This window comes from Phaseolus vulgaris, chromosome 2 (genome assembly GCF_051622355.1).
Source record: "Phaseolus vulgaris cultivar YP4 chromosome 2, ASM5162235v1, whole genome shotgun sequence".
In the NCBI taxonomy this organism is placed as follows: Eukaryota; Viridiplantae; Streptophyta; class Magnoliopsida; order Fabales; family Fabaceae; genus Phaseolus; species Phaseolus vulgaris.
Genome location: NC_143499.1, coordinates 32,326,745 through 32,349,989, shown reverse-complemented (window position 1 = coordinate 32,349,989; position 23,245 = coordinate 32,326,745). Strand labels below are relative to the sequence as shown.

At 28.6% G+C, this 23,245-nt stretch overlaps 1 protein-coding gene across 2 annotated transcripts; it reads left to right on the top strand.

The window, feature by feature from the left end:
* Positions 1–16,389: 16,389 nt before the first annotated feature.
* On the top strand, positions 16,390–18,973 carry LOC137811516 (uncharacterized). 2 transcript variants are annotated; one of them, XM_068613303.2, is made up of 6 exons: positions 16,390–16,556; positions 16,930–17,024; positions 17,469–17,714; positions 17,846–18,182; positions 18,351–18,432; positions 18,551–18,973. In XM_068613303.2, the coding sequence occupies exons 1-6, from the start codon at positions 16,531–16,533 to the stop codon at positions 18,743–18,745; spliced, it is 981 nt and encodes a 326-aa protein (XP_068469404.1). In that variant the 5' UTR covers positions 16,390–16,530; the 3' UTR covers positions 18,746–18,973. The 2 variants fall into 2 exon arrangements, with proteins under 2 accessions (XP_068469404.1, XP_068469405.1); XM_068613304.2 differs by having other exon boundaries at positions 16,417–16,556; positions 16,950–17,024.
* The last annotated feature ends 4,272 nt before the right edge of the window (positions 18,974–23,245 follow it).

Sequence of the window (23,245 nt, the reverse complement as noted above, 5' to 3'; positions counted from 1 at the left end):
ATGCCTTTTAAGTGCATTTAAGATCACTTTTCTATGTTCACTTTGTTTAATCATATTGTTGCTCACATTGTCTTAATTCGAAGATTCTTAAGAGTTGTTGTTCTTGCCATCAATTTTTTGAGAGTATAAGCTTATGCTCAAAGAACTTTATTTAAGTTGTTGGTTCAAGTACAATGCACTTTATTTGATTATGTTGGGGTGGTTACCAAGTTCTAGGGCATTTTTCACAGGTGATTTGATTGTCTAAAAATTGAAAAAACTCAAAGGTCCTAGCAGTTCTTTATTCCTGATTTTTTGTTCTTGAGTTCACGTCACTGAATTTGTGTATATGGGTTAGGGTTTGTAGGTTTGTTTGCAGTTCTAAGTTTGTTTGCATTTCTAGATTTCTAAAAAGTGTGAATTGATTAAAGTTAGGGACTATGGACTACAATGTTTTTGTATCTCTAGACCAAATCTAATATAATTTTTTAAACTAGGGTTTGTGAAACTATGGTTACGAATGCCCAATTACTCCCAACAACTAGGCCTTTGTTTGTGTCTTGCATTAGGCATGTTACAAACATATTCTTCTATTTCTTTAAACTATAAACCAACCAAAAAAGCAACATGGGCCTTAATCAAGGATGTGTTGGGAAAAGGACTATCGTCCCTATTTTTATCTTGATACAAGTAGTTCAAGAGGAACTTTTTTAAAGGTTTGCCCCACTAAGGCACTTCCTTCTTTTCTTGAGGGGTTTTCTTATACTGACACAAAGCACCATCCTCTAACACCCGAGGTAGCTAGACAAATCGAATAAAAAAGAGGTTGAAAATTGTCGATTGCTAGATTAAATTAAGTGTGTATTTAACACCGTTACCCTTTTAAAACTTGAATATCGGGGTGTAGATCTTAAAGAGTACATAAGTAGGATTTTTAACTTGAAACTATGTAAGGTGTTGAAATGTATGTTCTAAGTGTGTTGTGTTTGTGAAGATAATTGTATCACGAAAAGAGATGGCATAGCTAATGTGGAAGATGAATGTAAAAGAGGCTAGTGGAGTTGGAATGAGTAACCTTACTCTTTTGTGGACCTCTTTGGAAATAATCTTTAAGATGACATCTAATACTTCGATACGACTTAATAATTTGTTCTTTTAATATAACTCTAGCATCTCCAAGGTAATACTTTCTACAAACATTGATGTTATAATAATTAGAGTTTCATAATTTTCATAAGACACTCATTATACCAAATCCAAATTAACTTCAAGTATATTTAGTGGATCCTCTTTAATAAGGACATCCTTTAATATCTTTGAATAAGGTATTGTTTCTTCCCACTTATCAAGAACATATGTGAATTTCATGTCAAAAACACAACTTAAAAAAACGTTTTATATTAGGTAATTTTTTTCTTCTACGGGAGCGAGGAGCATTTGATCTTGACACTGTAACTTGAATATGAGTTGCATTAATGGCCCATAAACAATTTTAAAACATCACAAAATGATAGTTATTTGTAATAATAGTTCTTGACAAAATACATCAATGTCAAGTAATGCTAAAAGTTAACATATCATTACCTTAAATATGAGGAAAGTATATTAATGTTGAGGATATGTGGTTGACCGTCATTTTACTATCGTTGAACTAAACAATTTTCATCCAATATAATTATTGCATTCAATACATCATGAAAGTGGTGACTAACAATTTTTCCATATCGATGGAAGAAGAACAATTTGGCCACTTGTTCTTCAATTATAGACCTAAAGAAATCCTTAGCCATTTCAATTTCCATTAACTATTAATTAACTACAATCCACATTCAACATATGGACCATTATAAAAAAGTAACCATTATACAAGTTAAACAATTAAGGAAGATTGAACTAAGAAGAAAAATGGAAAAGGGAACTTATGTGGAGATGGAGAGAGTATGTCATGCCACTTGGATGAATTTCCAAGATGAGTGGTGAAGAGGAGTCATCACTTAAATCAATGAAACAATATAAGACTCAAAAAGTGGAAATATCTTCTCTCATAATTTGTCTATAACAACTTACTTCATTCAAATTCAATGTATCATAATTTGTCTAAAACAATTTTACTGTTAGAATATATGGCCTTAAACGAGAGGGGGGTGAATTGTTTAAGAAAGATTTTCGTAAATTTTTAAGCCTAGAATGAAAATACTTCAAGAAAATCTTGATTAAGAATTCAGTTTTTCAAAACATAAAGCAAAAGCACAATACTGGAAAAACAATCGGTTGTTTTACCGAAACAATCGGTTATTTATACCAGTTTATCAATTAACAAAACTGAATTTAAAGAGATAGGGATAGAAAGATTGTACACAGTTGTTTATACTGGTTCACTCCAAACCCAGAGCTACATCCAGTCTTCTCAGAAACCCTGAGGAAATCCACTAAGCAATCACCACTTGATCACTTACACAACAACCAAGAGAATGACCTTGAACACCTCAAGAAACACACTTTCCTTGGTCAACACACCAACATTAAGATTGTTGATCTTGATCCCCTCAAGAACACACAGTCAATCTCAGCAAAAACACATAAACGAATACTTGTTCAATAGAGTACAAGGATTACACTTGTTACAGAAGATAATCTGAAATCAATACAAGCATAATCTTATTCCATACACTTTGATCAATCACAAACTCTTAGCAATCTCAGCTCTTTGAAAAACTCAAAAAATCTTAGCAAAAACTTGTCAAAAATTAATAATATTCAAATTTGTTTTTCTGAATATATTCAAAGATGTAGTTTGTTATCAAATCTTAACAAACTCTTAAATTGCATTAAAAGATTGGTCAAAGCATTTAATGACTGGAGCGTAAGCAGTTAAATCATTTAAAGCTCAGTCAAACAGAAAACAGTTTTTCTGTTATGGTCCCAAAACAAACAATCGGTTGTTTCCTCGAATCAATCGGTTGTTTTGGTACTTAACAGTTCAACCATTTTAAAAAAAAATTCAATCTTTTTCTCAAAACACCTAAGTACAAACAATCGGTTGTTTCGATAAAACAATCGGTTGTTTTAACTTAGTTTGAAAACATTTTACTTTCACAAAGATTGAGAATGTTAATGCTTTAGATTTAATCAAAGGGTGGATTACAACATATAAACTACCCCAGAACTAGACTAAACCAGCACAGCAACATCAAGCATAGCAGAGGCTTCAACATCCTTCAAAGGATTTGGATTCTTCAAAGCTTGAACACCACTTGGTTCAACATTTACTTCATCCAAATTCAATGTTAAAATACAATGGAGTGATGACCCTATTTATAGGATAGTTGGCTAAGAACTCAAAGAGTGAAAAGAAGAGGAATTCAAATTGAATTCCCACATGTGCTCCTATAAAATTGACACCCCTTATGGATATCATCACATGAGTCACACATTTAGCATTTTTTTTCACACTTAACATGTTTTAAAGGTGAAGCATGCTCCATGTGCACCTAAGATTTCTAGTGGTAACTGACCTAGGGTTCTTTTAGGCTTAAATGAGCCCAATTTTGATACATTTAATCCTAAACAAGACCTAGTATCTTCTCTGTATTCAAATTCATACAGGGCAACTTATACTAGAAATGCAAAATTAGAAAATAGTTGATGACTCAGTCCCTAACTTTATGCAATGATCCTAGCGAGTCTTCTAGGAATTGTAGGACCTAGGTCTTGGGTTGACTGACTAAGCACTAGATCATGTGTCTTGCTCCTCATAACCCTCCTAAGAGCCTGAATTTCTTGGTTAGTTAGTAATGGTCAACTCATGGCTTCATCATCCTGTTAGGGCATTCCTTGTTCCAATGACCATCTTATCGCTTGAGCGTCCATCGGTTGATTTTTATGATCAACGCTTGAGCAACCACCACTTCTTTGAAAAAAAAATCCAACAAGTTCTAGAAACTCTTCCACTGTCATAGGACATTTGAGTTTTCAACAAACACTTGAGCCCCTAAAACATGTGTCCCTCACTTAAACATGTTCAAGGCATGTGTACCTCTTTTCCACTAAGCTTATGCATTCATAACAACATTTGAGCCACAAGCCATATCACTCGAGCCTCTTCTCCAATGCTTGAGTAATATATGCTTCCAAAGGAGAGAGAATTTTTTTGATCTCTCTCGCTTAAGTTGCAAGCCATTGCTTGCGCTATGCAACATGTCACCTGATCAACAAACAAATTGTTTGAGTGATGTAAGATGATAATTACAATGATTGGACATTGTTTAGGCCTCACTTAAGTGATAACATGTTGCTTGAGCGATATTGATCCTGAGAACAACCCAAACTCATAATTACACAACATTTTCAAATGTTTTCTCATCATCAACAACAAATCGATACACTCTAAATTCAATATCTAGACCATAATTATGTCCAAAACAACAAATATATCATTACAACTTTAATAAAACTCATACCAAATGCATATAATTCTTGCGTTATGTCAGACACTTATGCAATTATGTTATGTTTGAATTTGAAATTAAATGTGTGTTTTATTTTATGTTAGTTGTATTATATGATGCTTGATTGTTGTATTGAATACTATAGGATCATTGACATAATCGGCAATAGATTGTTCAATTTGGATATGTTGGATATGTTAAATATTTTGAACAAGATACTTTGATCCTTCTAAATCTGCTTTGAAGACTTGAAGAACCTATTGCAGTGTTTGTGTGTGTTCTTTAGTAGATTTCATAAAGAACAATAAATCTGATATTTTATCCAATTGAACAGAAAATTAATTGATTGATTTTTTAGAACTTTTCACTCTACTTTCAATCTTTGCGAAAATCTTGTGAAAACAATTCACCCCCCTCTTGTTTTTGCCACACATTATAACAAAATATGTTGAATATTTCATAATAGAAGAGTAAAATATTTAAAAGCAATTCATTTAATGTTTGAATGAACATTTTGATGTATGCAGGATTACCTACGGATTTACCCACAGACTAGAGTTTGTGGGTAATGTGCACGTAGATATTACCTACAACTGAATTTGGTGAGTATTACCTATGAATTGAAATTGGTGAGTATTGCCTACAGAATGAGATTGGTGGGTATTACCCACGGTTTCAGTTACTCACGGACTCATCATCCGTAGGTAAATTACCTATTCCCCCAGATTACCTATGGATTTTTTCTGTGAGTAATGTTGATTTATCTACGAATTTTTGTTGTTACCTACGGATTTCAGTAACGGTAAAATCGTCTTTTTTAGTGTATGCTTTTAGAGGAGTGAGAATTTTTTTGACATCTCTCTCGCTTGAGTTGCAAGCCATTGTTTGCGCTGATGCGTCACTTGAGAGACTAACAAATTGTTTGAGTAATGTAAGATGATAATTATAATGATTGAACATTGTTTAGGCATCACCCGAGTGATAACATGTTGCTCGAGCGATATTAATCCCGAGAACAACCCAAACTCATATTACACAACATTTGTAAAGCTTTTTTCATCATCAACAACAAATCTATACACTCAAAATTCAATATATATACCATAATTACGTCCAAAACAACAAATATATCATTACCACTTCAATAAAACTCTTACCAAATGCATACGATTCATATTTCATTTCACTTCCATGTATTATCAATATATACAAGGATTATTAGCTCCACTTAATTGTATTGAAATTTGTTTTATCTATCAGATCCTTGTGAATCACTCTCAACAATCTAGGTAAGCTTCCAAAAACTTAAACCAACACTGACAACTCCTCCCCTTAAATATCCATTGAAAAAGAGAAACAAAATGAACTTTAAAATGCCAACAAAGATAAAACTACTTACCAAAACTATATTTTATTTTGTCCAAGAAACTTCAAACACTTTATCATTTTAAGGCCTTCATCTAGTAATAAATCTAAAATCAGAAACTCATACTATGATAGAGAGAATGTAAAAAGAAAAAACTTGTATGAACTAAAAATTTTAAGATTAAGTAAGAATTCAACATCTAACTTCTATTTATATATTTGGGTCTTACAAGTTATGCAACAACTAAGTTTTTTTTTGTTCTAAGTGTAGCATGTTAATGACTTTTGCACAAGATAGTTCAATCTCATATCTTTGTGTAGTATACTATAGATATTATCACTTCCATGATCAAAAAGTGAAATAGTTGATCAGGTTCAAACTCTAGCGAATAATCTTATATGTGCATGATGTTAAGGGCAAAAATGAATATTACAATAATATCAATTGTATTTCTTGTCATTTGTAGTGGATAAGAAAGGAGGGTGAAATCCACACAATTTCTCTTTCCTTCTTCCTACATTATCATCCATACAAATAAGTGTCCTTTATTGAAATTGACAATCTCTAGAGAAAATAGGTATTTTTTATTTAGCTTTTATACTCTGCTTTGGATTTCACATGAGTAGCTTCTTTGAAACATTCAAATTACATTTTTAACATTCCATCTGTACATAATAAAAGAAGATTCATGTATAAATTCTTTTATAAGTTTAAGAATATAGTCTTTGAGATAACTTAAATAAAGGGCAATTTGATATCTTTAAAAAATATTTTAAAAATTAATTAAATTTAAGTTTAGAAACATGTAGTCTATAATCACATTAGGTGGAATAGTCAGTAATAGTCTATAATAAGGAGGTGTGCATGTTTAATTAAGGCAAAATTTGTAAATTGTGACCATAATTTACATTTAAAACTATTAACTGGATAAAACTAATTTACTAGAAAGACAAAACTCAATCAAATACATATGATTTAAAATGTAATTTCGCCTAAAAAATTTAGAAAAAGAAATTATAGGACAAGGAAGATGTTTAGGAAGTAGCATAGTTATGAATAGTTTAGAATGTATATTAGTGTAGGACAGGATATAAGTTGGAACTTTTAGAAAAAAAATATCTTTTTTTTATGTAAATGGATTGTAACATCCGATACTATTTATTTAATTTTATTATTTATTAATAAAAAAAATGATAGGAACAGAAGTAGGAAATATGTTTTAAGAAAATATGAAATGTGATAGAACTAAATAATTTAATAGTATTTCTTGGAGATAACAAAACAAATGTTAGCTCCCACGTGACACAATGACAATGGAATGGATACACTTCTAACTCGAAGCATAGTTCACTTGCACGTTGAGTGTACTAACATTTCATGCTTTCATGTCACACAATGACAATAGATAAGATACTTACACAATATACCATTGGAGCCAACTTCATATCCTAATGGTGGGGCTCTATTCAAGTATTTCAATCATCACTTCAATTACAGGGATTACCACACTTCTTTAATCAAACCTCTTTTGTTTTCTTCATTGTTCAGTAATTCTATCATACCACCTTATTACCATCACAAATTGTACATTTTTTTATTAATTTATGAATCGTGATCAATATTGTGCAGTTTCTATTACAATGAATTTTTGTTTTAGTAAATGATGACGGATGATTTTTTTCAACTTCTTTTTGGTTTTTAAGATTAATAAAAATAGAAAAGTGTACTATCATAGAAATTATATCTATCTCTATATAGTATTATAATTTCTTAATTTTTTGAATAAAGATGGATTTGTGTGCCATTAGAGAAATTATACCAATCTCTGAATGCTTTTAAAGTCCCTTCACTTTTAGACTTAAGACTGAAGAGTTGCATAGTACAATGAGAAGTATATAAATTTCCATATGGCATTTATTTTTTTTCACTTTCAAACTTGAGACTCGAGACTGAGTAAACTCATACCAGTTATATCACATTTTTTAGGAGTAAGAAGTGGTTCTTTGAAAACGGAGAAATAACCAAAGGGTAAAGAAAGTTTTTTCAGAACAATTAAATATCACATAAAAAAAAATAAGTTAGAACAATATATATTGAATGCTTTGGTCCCGTAATTTACCTACAAAAATTTAGACAAAAGAGAAGACAACCTAATTAATATGATTGAATATGGTATTAATAAAATCACTATTCATTAATGGTTATTCCCGTTAAATCACAAACATTTTTATCGATTGAAAAGTAGTCAATAAATGCATGATTGGTTTATGTTGAGAGAGTCCAAAATCCAGTTGAAACCAACTCATCAAGAGACCACATTTTATGTCCCAGAGAGTGTATTGAAAATAATAAAACCTTTAAACCAAACGCACTTCAATCAAGTCTTTGGAAGCATTAAGAAATTTCTTATAAAGCTGATTACAGCTAAAATATAGTTTACTATCTCTAAGAAAACTTAAATCCACTAACAAAATGCAGAATCATTTCTAATGGCGTGTTTGGTAAATTTAATAAACTATAACTGTTAGGTATAAGATAGATTTTCTTAACGCCATAAGTTAGCTGCTCCTCTATAAGCTAGTTGTTCGTAGATAAACTTTTAGTTGCTCGTAGATAAACTTTTAACTTATGAGTGTGTTTAATAACACAAAAATACTTATAATCTCTAAAATGTAATATACAAATTTATATATTATATAATTATAAATTATATAAATTGATAATAAAAATTTATGTGTACAAGTATGTTTTTTATTTTTTTTAACAGAAAAATGTTTTTCACAGCTGGTTCAAAAGGATTTGTTCCTTATTTTTATAATCATAATAAAAATTTATACAATAAGTCTGGGTTTTTATAACATTAATGTATTTCTTCCTTTTAAATTTGTGTTAGAATCGTGTTAAAATTATCAGAAATCTAACAATATGAATTTGACACTCTACCGATACATTTCCTACGAGTGTCGGTGTCCGATACGTGTCTCTAACACAGACATGTCATTTAAGAGGAGTGTCTGAGCCTCATAGTTAACTAGCTACTAACTTATAAGTTTGTTTTAACACAAAAGTGATCGGTAAGTATTTTAAAATAGCTTATTTTAGAAGTTTCTACTTATAAGCTATAAGTTAATTAGGCCACTTTTTAAGTTGTAACTTATTTTTATTTTATTTCACTATTATTTCTTATATTTTAATATTTTTTTATCAATTTTAATTTTGTTTATCTATTTATACTTATTTTAATCTTATAGACAGAATTAACTATTGTTGCATATTTTTAGTATTTGTTATGATGTTACGTGGAAATGACCCACAATAAAAATCGTAAAAAATGAAATTCAATGTATTAGTAATTTAAATTAAGATTTTTTTAAAATTAAATTTAATTAATACTTCATAGATCAACTTATTTAAATAAAATAACCTTTTCTAGATAAAAAAAAAATATGCAACTTTTAAAATTAAATAAAAGTACTAAAAAGTTGAATACAAAATTAATTATTTTTTAAATAATTATAATTATATTATTTTATATAATTTTACATTTATCAACTATTGTGTTAGTTAGTTTACTAAACATTAAAATAATTTATCATCTCTAAATTTATAAGATAGGAGTTTATCACCTAGAAACTAATTTATCTAAATTGTGGGCTAGTTTTGGCAAAAAGATTAATAAAGTAGTTAAATTAGTTTGTAACAGGTTGAAGTTTCTAAAATAATTTCATTATTATTTTATGAAATATTTAGGGTTTAAATCAGTAGCATCTTGATAGTGGATCTAAAGTTTGAAATTGCAGTGTGTCAACTCATGAGGTGTTGAGAAAGGAGGCAGAAGCATTTGAATTCCATGGAAATGTAGTCTGAATGTGAGAGCAGAGAGTTATATAGATGCGCATATGCCCCAACCCAACACTTCCATATAAACTTCGTGACTGGTTTGATGAGAGATGGTGATTGCTGACAAAACACCATTAATTGGAGAGTTGAGAGTGAGGCCCCCTCCATTTTCAAAGCAATTATATCATTTCATGTGTCTCTTGCTTTGCATTTAAACAATCACACACACTCACACTCACTTGGCTTTGGCTAATGTCACCACCACCTCACCCCTCTTCTTCCTTTTCCCCATCACTTTTTTCTCCTTCTCTCTATCTCCACAACTCATCACTCTTTTCTCCTCCCCCTTCCTCATCCTCCTCTTCACCATGAAGATCTCTCTTTCTTCACTCACCATCATCATCTTCTTCTTCTTCATCATCTTCTTTACCACCCTACCACCTCAAACTTCCTCAACAAACAGCCACTACTGTGATTCTTTCCCCCACACCAGACCACGTTCTTTGTGCATTGGCCTTCAAAGAATGCACCACCCCAACTCACCTCCACTCCCACCCCTTCTTGATCCAAGGTTTGCCTCAGAGAAGAGGCGAGTTCCCACCGGCCCCAACCCTCTTCACAACTAATTCAACAGTTTCCGAACCCAGTTCACCCCTACTACTATACCACTACATATACAGTAAGGTGTCTTTAATTTCCACGTACCATTTCAATTTGACCCCACCCTTTTAACATACACAAACCAAACCCCATTTCCTTCTTTACTCACTTTTTCTTACCATCATCACCACCTTTCTTCATATTATTCTCATGGCTCAATAGTACTATACTATCTATAAACTTGCTCAGCACCCATCAACGCAAGAAGAATGATTCCTCATCAATCTTGCAAAATGGCTCTCCTTCAGCTTATATTCCTCCATTTCTTTAGTTCTTGACATGTTCAATCTTTTTCTCATTTTCAGCTTTTCCTTTTCTTCAGTTTTATGTACAACCAAATGAGTATATCATCATAGTGTGGTGAATTAGCCTACACGATCAAGAGAATTCAAGAGACTTTTATCGCCTGTAATGTTATGTATGGTTGGAACAAGATAAGTCCAGAAAAATATAGCCTTGGTTAGTGATATAAAAAAATAAGGAGTATGTGTATGGTATAACGTTAGAGTGAGTCTGCGTTGATGAGTGTTAGTTTGGTGGTGGCCTCTGGTGTGGGGCAATGGAGTCCCATTTCCATGTTTGTTTTTGGCTTTTGGATCTTGCAAGTTGGAGGTGACGAAAGTGGTAGAGTACACGGACAGAGCGTGTGAGAGTTCTGAAGAAAGAAGAGATGAATCTGAAAACAAGCATGGAAATGGTAAGAGAATATGGTTGGGAGCTGAATTGAGTTGGACCCCACGAGTTTGATTAATGTGGAGCCACCGAAAGTGAAGGGTGCATCCATTTATGACTTCTGCTCCAGTTCTTGAGGTCAGAACACGCTCATTCTTCGGCCCTTCTCAGTCAACCACATTCTTTTTTCCTTTCATTTTAATATTTATAAATTATATCCTCATCTTTAGTTTGCAGTTCCTCTTTCAATTCAATTCAATTAATGAGAATCAATATATATATGGAACTCATACTGTTTTGCTTTTATTCTTGTTTCCTTTTTCCAGAACTATTAGTTCCTCATCATTATCAACACTTTCTTCTATATTCCAAGACTAAATTATTCATTTAATTTTTTTTATAGTCATTTTTATCACATATTTAATATAATTTTAATATTGACAATATTAGATATAAAAATACAAATCATCTTATAACCGATGAAACAATATTGTATCTAACTAATTTTATTAGAATAACCATTTCATAAGTTTTACTACTATATAAGCATAATTTACTTTTATAAGATGTATTCAGTAAGATGAAATTTGTATTTGATATTTTTTTATAAATTTATTTTAGTAAGGTGAAGTGTACACCTATGTATATATATTATAGTTTTATATTTTTTTAATGAGGTGTAACTTTTAACACTTTTAACGTATTTTCTTATTTCAGAACTTTTAAATTAAACAAAACAAATTTAATGTAGGAAATGAAATGGTTGTGTGTTGTTAGAAAGTATGTAAGTTTTTAAGTTGTTTGAATGAAAAGAGAAAATAAAAGACGAGAGTAGGAGAAAAGTAAATTTTGAATATCCATATAAAAAGTAGGTGAAAAATTAATGGTATAATTTATTTTCACCTTACTAAAAATGAAGGGATCAAATGGACCCTACATATGATGAGAAAGTTAAATAGATGAATTAATACAAATCAAAACCAAGTGAAATATTTTTAACACATTAAGCTTTCTGAAAGACAGAAAACTTTCATTTAAGTCTCATACTAATTAGTTTTCCTTTCTTGCATTTTGTGTATCCAAGGAAACTAGCAAAAAGATTTAGTATGTTTTCCTTTATTTCCTCTTTATCAAATTTCTCATCTTTGTTTTATATATTGAAACAGTTATTATTATTATTTTTACAATAACAAAAGACTTGATTCCTCCCTCCTATTTAAATACATAACTTCAACTTGTTAATTTATTCCAAAAATGTTAACAAAGGACATTATAATTCAGTTTGCATAATTTTATTAATAAATATTTACAATAAAAAGCTAATTAATCAGAATTTTTACATAAAACTCTCTATCCATCACAACTTTTCATAAATTTATTTATCAAATCAACTTCACAAAACTTAGACATTTTTATAGTAAAAAAAACTCTCACACCTTACAAATTAAATTTATATAAACTAGATGTAAAAAAACTTGGAACAATCTTGTGATCTCGATTGGTGTGAAACTGAAATTAATATATATGGTGGAAAAGTTGTGCTCGTGTGTGCATGCATTCAATAGGATTAACTTTCGGCAAGCATTGGAAAATGCATTTATTTGTTCTAGGGTATCCATATGATAAATCACTTCACTTTTTTTTATTGTGAAAAAATTCATCTTCATTTTACAGGATTAAAAGGAGTTCGTAATTTAATTTCTGTAAATTTTATCGTACTGCATTATTTTTAAGATTTTATTATAACAATTTTTTTATAAAATTTCACTTTAATAAATATTTTTGTGCAAGCTTTGTTAGAGAACAATTGTTTTTATTTTATTTATGATTAAGATTCTTGAGTCTTAAGTTTTATATAGATCTTTCAATACTCAAATCTTAATTTTATAACATTGAATATGATAATTTTAAATAAACCAACTTGATAAATAGTTCATTAGTACCAAATACAAATTTTAAATATTTAACTGTTAAGAAAAATCACCTTTTTATGAAGTTGTGTTCTAAAAAACTTAACATAAAAAAGATATGTAAAGTGTAACCCTTTCTGTCTTCCGTGCATACACGTGCTACAATTTAAAATAGAATAATATTACAACTTTTATATGTTTTTTTTTTATAAAATAGATATTTATCACTTACAGATTTATTCTTTTGTTATTTATATACGTTTCTTCTTTTTACAGTTTTCTAAATATTATTAACAAATATTATGTATCCCATTTTTTTTTAATAACACTTTTTTAGAGTATCATCTATGGTATTTTTATGTTTCTTTTTTCTTTTCTTCTTACTCTGATTCCACTCTATATATATCATAATAGAATAAATAAAGGATAAAAATCATATTAAAAGGTATTTTTTTATAAATAATTTGAAAGATTTTATAATATAATATGCTATTTAAATGAAAATTTCAAAATAAATTAAAATTTAAGATTTTATGAAATTAATTTAATTATATTAGATATTTTCAAAATTATAAATTATATAAATTTAAATATTTCCCTCATTTCTTAAATCTATAAACTAGAAGAAAATCATTAAATAACAACCAAATTTAAAAATAAATAAAAAAATTAATTACTATATTGACTAAATTAGATACTATTTTAGAGATTAAAAAATTATTAATATCTAAATGATTTCTATTATTAATAAAAAATTATAAAATAGTTTTTAAATTAGTATCTAAATTAATTTTAGATTCTAAATTAGTTTCTAAAAAATTAATTTAGAATATAAAGTAGTTAGTAGTTAAAACCTTAGTAATTAATTGTTAGATAACAATTTTGAAACTATTTTTTAAATTTTTATTAATAATCTCTACAACAAAAAATGGTTTTAACAAGTTTATTTTTACATTATTCAGAGTTAAAACATTTATTAAGTCATTTATTCAATGTTGCAGTTTCTCTCGCTAAACCAACTCCGGGGGAGGTGTTTCCTAGGATTTTTTTTAAACCTCAGGAAAAGTCTTTCAAAACCTCTATTAAATATCATGAGTTTAAGAACCTCTATAAAATATCATGAGTTTCGAAATTTCCATAAAATGACTTGTCGTCTGAAATAACCTTCACTCCCATTTTCCACTATCTCTAACTATCCTCCTGACTTCTCTCTCTTCCACCGTAAACACACTACTCTTCGGCACAGAGTCAATAGCTACCGACGAATGTCCTATAAAGGAATCACAATTCAAACACACTTATGTCTATTATCTAAGGAGAAGAAATACTAAATAAGGCACTATCATTGTTTCTTCCATCACCTTACTTTTCCAACTTGGATCACAAGTCACCGTTACCTAGCTCGATAACAACAGGTGTTTATGTGTTAAATGTAGACTTCGAAGTCATGTGTGTTCTTGGCTTTGAGGATTTCAAAGATTGCAAGAACATATTATGAGGAGAAATTAACTTTATCACTTCTCACTTTCACATTAAATTATTTATTGAATGCATTTTAAAATAAAGGTCTTAATTTAAAATATTTCAAAATTATGAGAATTAAATATTAACAATTATAACTAAAACTAAAATTGTACATTTTATGTACATCAAAAGATAAAATAAAACAAACCAGGTTTTTTTGAAGAATAAGTTAGTAACAAAAAAACTAGGAATTATATAAACCAACTACCAGCAAATACGATTGAAATACTTATTAACCAATATTAATTATTGAAATTCTTATTATCCAATGTTATTTTGGTGATTTTTAAAATAAATTTTTGAAACTTTAGAAAACTTATTTGCAGTGTCACTTTCAAAATTTTAGAGAATTTAATTATAAAATATATTAAAACTATATATCTTCTAATTATTTATTTATAAATAAATTTAATTTTATTTATTTATTAAATTTTGAAAAATTCGAAGCACTTTATTGAGATTATACAATAAATCTTTGAAATTTAACGAAGGTTAAAAAAACCTCCATTATTATTTTGCTGAGATTTTAGAATAAATCTTTGAAATTTAACAAAGATTAAAAAAAACCTTCATTAATTAAATAAATTTCTAAGATTATATTAACCGCAACTTTTTAATTAAATAAATTCTTAGAATTTATTAAAGATTTTTTAGTTTATAAAATAATCTTTAATTTAATCTAATTAATATAATAAATAATTATTTTAATTTCTAAAATTAATTTTATTTAATAATTTTTTTAAAGTAATATATATATTTTTTATATTCTATCTCCGCCTCAACCTTGGTCCAAACATTTTAAACTCAATTTTAATCAAATTATTGGGTTCAACTAAGGTCAAGACTTCATAGGCATAATATTGTTTTTCATCTCATATCGACAATATTTTTTAGGTTAAAATTTATTACAATTGTTTTTTTGTTACTATCACCATGGTTTTATTATTTACATATTACCTTATGTTATTTTTCAATTAGCATTAATTAGGTTTTGTGCCAAGATCAATAGTATTTTTTTTTTTTGGATGTTAAATACAATTTTTCTGTTTCGTACTATTGTTTCAAGTTAATATCAGTTGAAAGTTGTTCTCAACCAGCATCAATAAAAACGTAAGTCAGAATTATTTTTTAACTAAAATTAATCAAAATTTTCTGGACCAACCTTGTCATAATTATTTTTCGATTGACACTAGTTAGAAGTGTTTATCGATACTATGATGAAACTATATTTTTTTATGCAAGTCAATTTTTTAGCAAATATAAATTATTCTTTAAATTGTCGAGACTATTAATTTACCAATTTAGATTAGAGTTATTTCTCTATTAATGTTTATGAGAATTTTCTCAACCAACCAAAGAATGTAGAATTATTTCTTGATAAATGTTAACCATATTTTTTTTATTGAAGTTTATAGTGGGTTATTTTTGTTGGTGTTGACAAACTTTAGGTGTAAATTTTTGTAATATAGATGGCATTGAAATACTCTATAAAAAATTATTAAATCTGAATGGCCTTATTAAATATAATGAAAAATTTAACAATTTAAATTCAATATATATAAATTTCACAGAAATTGTATAATTAAAGGCAAAAGGTTAAAATATTACACATGTACTTATTATAGGATTTATAAAGAACCATTGAGTCTCTCGCCATACATAGACCCTATGTTAGAACAAAGTTATTCATACCTTATTTCTTTGGAACTTCCACATGATGCATTAAATGTTTAAAGCCATGCAATTAATTTAAAGAAAAAAAAACTAAACTTTATATTATATATATATATATAACTTTTGAGCTTTTACAAATTTCATGGGAGAAATATTAAGAAAATGTGGTCTAGAAGAGCAAGTAAGATCCCATGCTTAATGTTAAGTTTCCGAAGAAGAAAAGAATACCTGTCTTCCACCACAAGTGACTTCATTGAGTTCCAAACCAGACAACACATGCAAAGTATATTTAACCTTGCTTGCCCTCCAACCCCAAATCACAGACCTGACCATAATCTACAACAAAAAGGTTCTCCTTAATTTTCTAGGTTTTTATTCGCTTTCGGATAAACTAGTTTTTTACAAAAGCACTTCCAATAAAAGGGAAGTAAGAGGCCTGAAAAATTCTTCCTAAAGAATGGAAACTTTGATGAAGCAAATAAGGTTAGCATTCTTGCTTTTTACCTGCAGAAATGTAGGATGATAACATGTGTATCATTTATTGTAATTTCCACATCTCTCATAATTTGGGTGGACGAATCATGTTACTTCTGTTTCCATAAACAACAGTTAACTACCATGCAGTTGTGCTGAAAAGGTAGAGTTATTAATGCTACCAAGGCTGGTATATGCAACATTTGAACATCAATCATTTTGTGAACATACATAAAATCATATTAATTAATTTCTATTCTACACAATCTTTTTCACATACTATAGATCTTTTAACTAAGCATATCCATATGCATATAACAAAAACTGCTGCATAAAGTTTTGTTCCATGAATATTGTGTATGTGCTGAAAACTTTTTGCTAGAGTGAAATTAACTGGTGCAGAGGAGGAGAATAAAGCTGATCTGGGTGGCAGAAGGGATCAGAAAGTTACAACACAGAAAACCCCATCCATCAAAGGTGATGTAATTTTTCCCATGCAGGCTTTATTAATAATAGTGATAATATGTATTTAACGGGGGGGAAACAAAGGAATGAGCTGAGAATTTGGGATGAAGAAAATTAGAGTTTTGACATGCATGTTTTGTCTGTCTTCAGAAAAACTTATGTTGTTCGATTCATATTTTATGCTATAATAAAAAAAATTATGTAATTTTTTGTCATGATGTCTTTTACGAAAAAATCATGATAATATATTGTAAAATTAGTTAATCTTAAAAATTAATAAACTTATGATAAATATGAAGTTGCATTCATGATAACTTTTTTTGTATAAGAAGTTCCCTCCAAAGTGAGATGTTAACAGGTAACGAAGCTGTTCATTTTCCTTCTACTTCTTTTGGCTGATAAATGAATTAGCCAATATATTATTAGTTAACAAACTCAAGTGAAGATTTTGCACAGATAAGAAAAAGGTTCAGAATTGGTTCGAGAGACAATTTTCAAGAAACATGAGTCATGATTATGACACAGAAATGGAGCATGCCGCAGCAGTAGCTGCTGCTGCATTCGCAATTTTTTCACAAGAGGTTTCACTAATTCCACAACAAAAGAAAATGAGGGAGACACCTTTGGGCAGGGGCAAAAGCAAGGTGGATGATACAAAACCTTCATTTTCTCAGTTTGGTGAAACATCCACACAGTTCTCAGGTAGATACAGTACTTAAAAACTATTACTCATTTTGAAACGGGAATATATAATAATCTACACTCTTTTGGACAAAAGTTATGCACGAATCCTTATCTAAACCCCCCAATTGACCAAATTAAAAATGTTACAGTGGATCTAAGGCCTGAAAAAGGCATGACCCCTGCATCATCAATGAGAAGGAGTTCAACTCTTGGTGAAAAGATAAGGAGTAACACTGATGGTAAAAAACCTGAAATCCAATCCCCAAAAAGGGCTCCAACTTTTGGAAATGAGCACTTGGTGAACACAGGTGAAATAAAACCTGAGTCCCCACATCCAAAAATTCCTCCACTAGTTCAAAAGCCGGAGCCTTTAATGCCGCCGCCGCCGCCACCACCACCAATCAGGCAGACTTCGGCAAGAGCAGGCAGCAATGAAACAAAAGCAAATGCTTGGGAGAGGGAGGAGCTTGAAAAGATCAAAGAAAGGTATATACTTGTCACACTATAGGATGAACATGATTTGGACCTTATTTTTTAAAATTAGAAAGATGTTTTTTAACATTATATAACTTTTACATAAAATTAAAAACTTTATGTTATTTTAGTTTTTAAAAGCTTCATGATTTGTGGATTGATGCATTGCATAATTATCAGGTACGAGAAGTTGTTGGAAACAATTGGGTCATGGGAAAAGAGGAAGAAGGCGAAATCCGTACGCAAGTTAAATAAGCTTCAGGTGAGGTTTCTGGCTTAATCATCTTAATACATGCATGCTAATTGAAAATTGTGTTATACATTGAAGCGATGATTATAAAGTATTTGAATTAAATTAGAATGATTGGATTTGCATGCAGCATGGTGACAATGAGAGGAAAAGGGCAAAAGCATTGAAGAAATATGAAGAGAAGATGAACTATGTAAATCTGATTGTAGGGGGGGCTAAAGCCCAAGCAGAGGAAAGGCGAAGGAATGAAGTGCTCAAAGCAAAAGAGAAGGCAAACATAATTAGAACAACAGGCAAGATTCCAGGGCCATGTTCCTGCTTCTAACAAAACCAATTATACTTATGTATATATATTACATAACATCACTGAGTTTGGGTTTAACAAAAAATATTATGTAATTATTTGTTACAAATTTCTGTGATTTCTAACTGTATAACTCTTCTGTAGTGGATAATTTTCCATACTACATAAAAGGGGAAAAGATTATGTAAAACAGAACACACTTGGGCTAGTTTTGGTGTAAATTAGTTCCAGTTTCCTTGCTTGCTTTCAGAGTTAAATTGCCATACTTTCTTTCAGAATGGGAATCCTCTACATAGAAAACAAAAGAGTTAGAAGTATCTGCAAGAATAAGTTTCTAAACAAATTAATTGTTTAAAATACATAATATCATAAATTCTAAAATTAGGATAATCATTTGTATATCAAAGTGTGGTGCTAACCAGAATTGAAAAGGAGAAAAAAACGGTTGGTCAGTATAACTTAATTCAATCTTAGATTGAGGAAGTTGTTGTTTGCTACCATTGGAGATTGTTGGTTTGGGTGAAGAATATTGTAAAGAGAAAAATAAAAAGTGAGAAGAGAAAAGATCATCACTATAGGAAACATCTTTTAACAGTGGTGACCAATCACACTTTGATTGAGACCACCTTAAGATGATAGAGACACTCAGAGGAAGTAAGGGGAAGAAGAGTCTTAAGAGATGAAAAGAAGAAGAAAAATATATTTCTTTGACCATTACCATCTTGCATAGAGATGCATTGGTCTCATGCTTAACGAGGAGTGTTCATAAAATCAAGAATCTTAACAAACAAGGAAGAATGTGAGTTTTTGTGGTTACATAATAATTGACTCAAGCTGTTAAGGTTAGTGAATTGATCTAATTAGAATAATAAAACTATTGGATATACATTATGTTAACGTTTCTTTAAAATTATACAAATTTCTTAAATGTTTTATCTTTTATTCCAAATAAATATATTATCCAATTATGAAAAAAAATTCAAATTTAAATATATTGTTTTTTTGGGTGACTTTTAAAAATTAGAAGAAGTATTATTATCATTTTATTTAAAACTTAAAAAGTTGGGATGTATATTTAAAATTAAAAAGAATGTCAGTATCATTTAATATTTATATTTAATATAATCATCATAATCATAAAAGAGTGTAATTACCGCTTCACCACAAGAAATTTGTTAATATACACACACAAAAACTTTTCTTTAATCTCTCGCTTATTAATTAGAGACTAACAACATAACATAAGTTTAATTAATTAACTACTATTTCATAAATGTATGTATTCTACTCAAGGTTATCACAGTCTACTCAATTGATGGAACTTTGTATACTTTACTCACAAACCCAACCCGACTTGTAAACTGTCATATAAAAATTTAATAAAAAAACATTTATGATATCAATTCATAATATTCAAATAAACAAAGTTCATATACTAACAAAAATATTAATTTCATACTTATATTTAATATTTTTTTTTATTTTCTGCAGAATTTTTACTTTTAAGTGGTAGTAGAAATGTTGAAGATATACACCATTATCAGAATTTTTGAACACTTTGAAACATCTTACATTTTCCCCAATCCCAGGAAAACCACAGCCGCAACATTGTGAACTAAAGAACTAGACAAGACCACGATTTATATAATTATTATAATCGATTATATATATAAATTTTATAATATAGCTAATTATAATAATATTATAAATATATTTATAATAATAATAATATTTAAAATTAATTTATAAAATTACAAACTTAATAATAATAAAATAATAATAATAAATATAATATAAACAAAAATTTAATAATAATTGATTAAATTTATTAAATAATAGTATTTTATTTTAATTTTATCTGTATCAAATATTTAATAATAATAATAATAAATAAATAATAATTAATAATAATAAAAATAAATGTACTTATTTATAAAAAAAAATTGTATAATAATAATTATATTATGATTATAAAAATAAAGATATAATTAAATAAATTAGTTTTTTATTATTCAAATATTTTTAAAGATAAAGGTTAATTTGTAAAATTATATTTTACACTTTTAAAATAATTAAAAATTCTCCACAATCATCACATCATTCATATATTTTAATAAATTTTTCTCAAAACTTGTCTAACATATCACAATCCAAACAACCCCACTTTCTTGATACTTTTCTCTTAAATTACTAAAATTCACTTTCTTATCCAAACAAATCACAAATGGTGTGTTATATATGTTATTATGTAATAAGTTAATTCTTTTTTAATTATAAATATTTATTTATGAATTACATTAAACAATTTTGGTATATACATAATTTTAAATTTATACATTAACTGTTTTATATAATTAGTGTATAATCATTTTTAAATTTATAAAATAACTATTTTTTTAAAATATATTCATTTATGAATTAAATTAAATAATTTGAGAAAACTGTCCTTGATACCTTGGTTTGTGCTGCGTTTACTGTTAGGACAAATGTTCATTGGATGCTTCGTAATCGATGGAATACTTGTCTTAATTACTGTGAAAAAATCAGGTTTAGGGTTACTCATATTTTTCGTGAAGGAAATGCGTGTGCTGATAAGTTGGCTAATTTATTATTTATTCATAGAGAATCATTTCATTGGTATAACAGACTTCCATCTTCTTAGAATTCTTTATTAATATGTATAGTCTACCTATGTATCATTTTTGTTAACATATGGGTTTTGGTCTAGTCCCCCATATTTTTGTATTTTCTTTCTTTTTCTTTTTTTAATAATATTTTTTCCATGTGATGACAAATGATTATTGTTACTTGAAGTGTCAGCTTAACTGAGATGTCAAGTAGCATACGGATGCCTAACATAAAAGATTTTATAAAAAAAAACAATAGTAGCAACGTTTTTATTAAATATAATTAGTTTATTCAATGTAGTAACATTCCTATTAAATATTTCAATTCTCTTTTGTTTTATTTTTATTTAGTTACATATACTTAAAAATAATCTAATTTTTGTATTTAATATTAGTTTAAATTTTCATAGAAATAGAAAAACAAAAGTAATAAAAATATTTTATTACTTATTACAAAAAACAATACAATTGGAATAGGACTCTTGCACTCATGATTGAAAGAAGAAGAACTAAAAGAAGTATTCGCGGAGATAGAAAAAGAAGAGGTGAGAAAAAAGAAAAATAAGTTTAATATAAATATAAAAAAGAAGTATTTTAATATATAATTCACCAACTTATTACAAATACCAATGGGAAAGTGATTTCTAAATTTATTTTGAAGAATATATATATATATATATATATATATATATGTGTGTGTGTTTGTTTTGGATATAGGACATTTATATGTGATAACTCTATATCTCAAAGCCAAAGTTCAGCACGGACATAACATGGAACAACAATAATAGAAGTTAATTATATTTGATATATTTTGTTAAAGACAACCTAAGGAAGCGACAAGTTAACAAGTATGAAGTCATTGTTTTGGTGTTAGAAGATGTTAGTTCAATGCTAAACATGATTAAACTAACATATGTTTTATACTCACTAGTGTAAAAAAATTATACTACAACGACATAATTAATTCAGTTAATTGATAATCGGTATAAATAAAAAGATAATGATATTTTTGTAAATATTTGAAATATATTACACTCGTTGTAAGGATCAACTGGTATAATATGTTCTTTTCAGAGTTAAAAATAAAGTTTTTAAGAAATTATTTTGGCGCTAGACATATTACATCGGTTGGTTAATTCAAACGGTGTAATATGTCCTTAAGAGTTTAAAAAAAATTAAAATATTAGTTGAGATTACTGCGTAAGTCAAAGTATCAAAAAAATTTATATAAATAAAAATACAGTGGCATTTTTGTAAATATTTTGACATATATTACACCAATTGGTCCTTACAATTGGTGTAATATGTTATTTTCAAAGTTAAAACATAAAGTTTTTAAAAAACTTATTTTGGCACTAGACATATTACACTAGTTGTTTAATCCAACCAGTGTAATATGTTTATTTACCCTACTTTTTGCTTCACGCTTAAAGTTATTTCTCTCTTGTTTTTGTCTTCACCACCGTTGTCGTGTTGCTGCCACCATTCTAATTCACTTATGCCACTGCTTTGCACCTCTTCCTCCACTGTTGCTGGCACCGCTCTCCACCACTATCTCCATTACTGCTGACACCGCTCACCACCTCATCCACCGTCCTTTTCTCGCTGTGTTCTTTCTTCACTTCTCTTTTCCTTAGATTTGTATTTTGTGTTGCCTTTTTTTTCTGCTAACTCTTTTTCGATTCTAGGATGGAGCCTATTAACATAGTTGGAAAAGCTTAGGAAGACGTTTTGCTTCCTAAAGGTATCTTGCTAGGCCTTTCTTTTCTCAAATTTGTGATTTTAGATTTAGAGAAATTTTTATATGTTGTTTGAAAAATAATCTTTTACTAGATCGTGTTGTTTGTCCTATAGATGATGTGAAATGAAAATATGAATTTTATGTTTGATG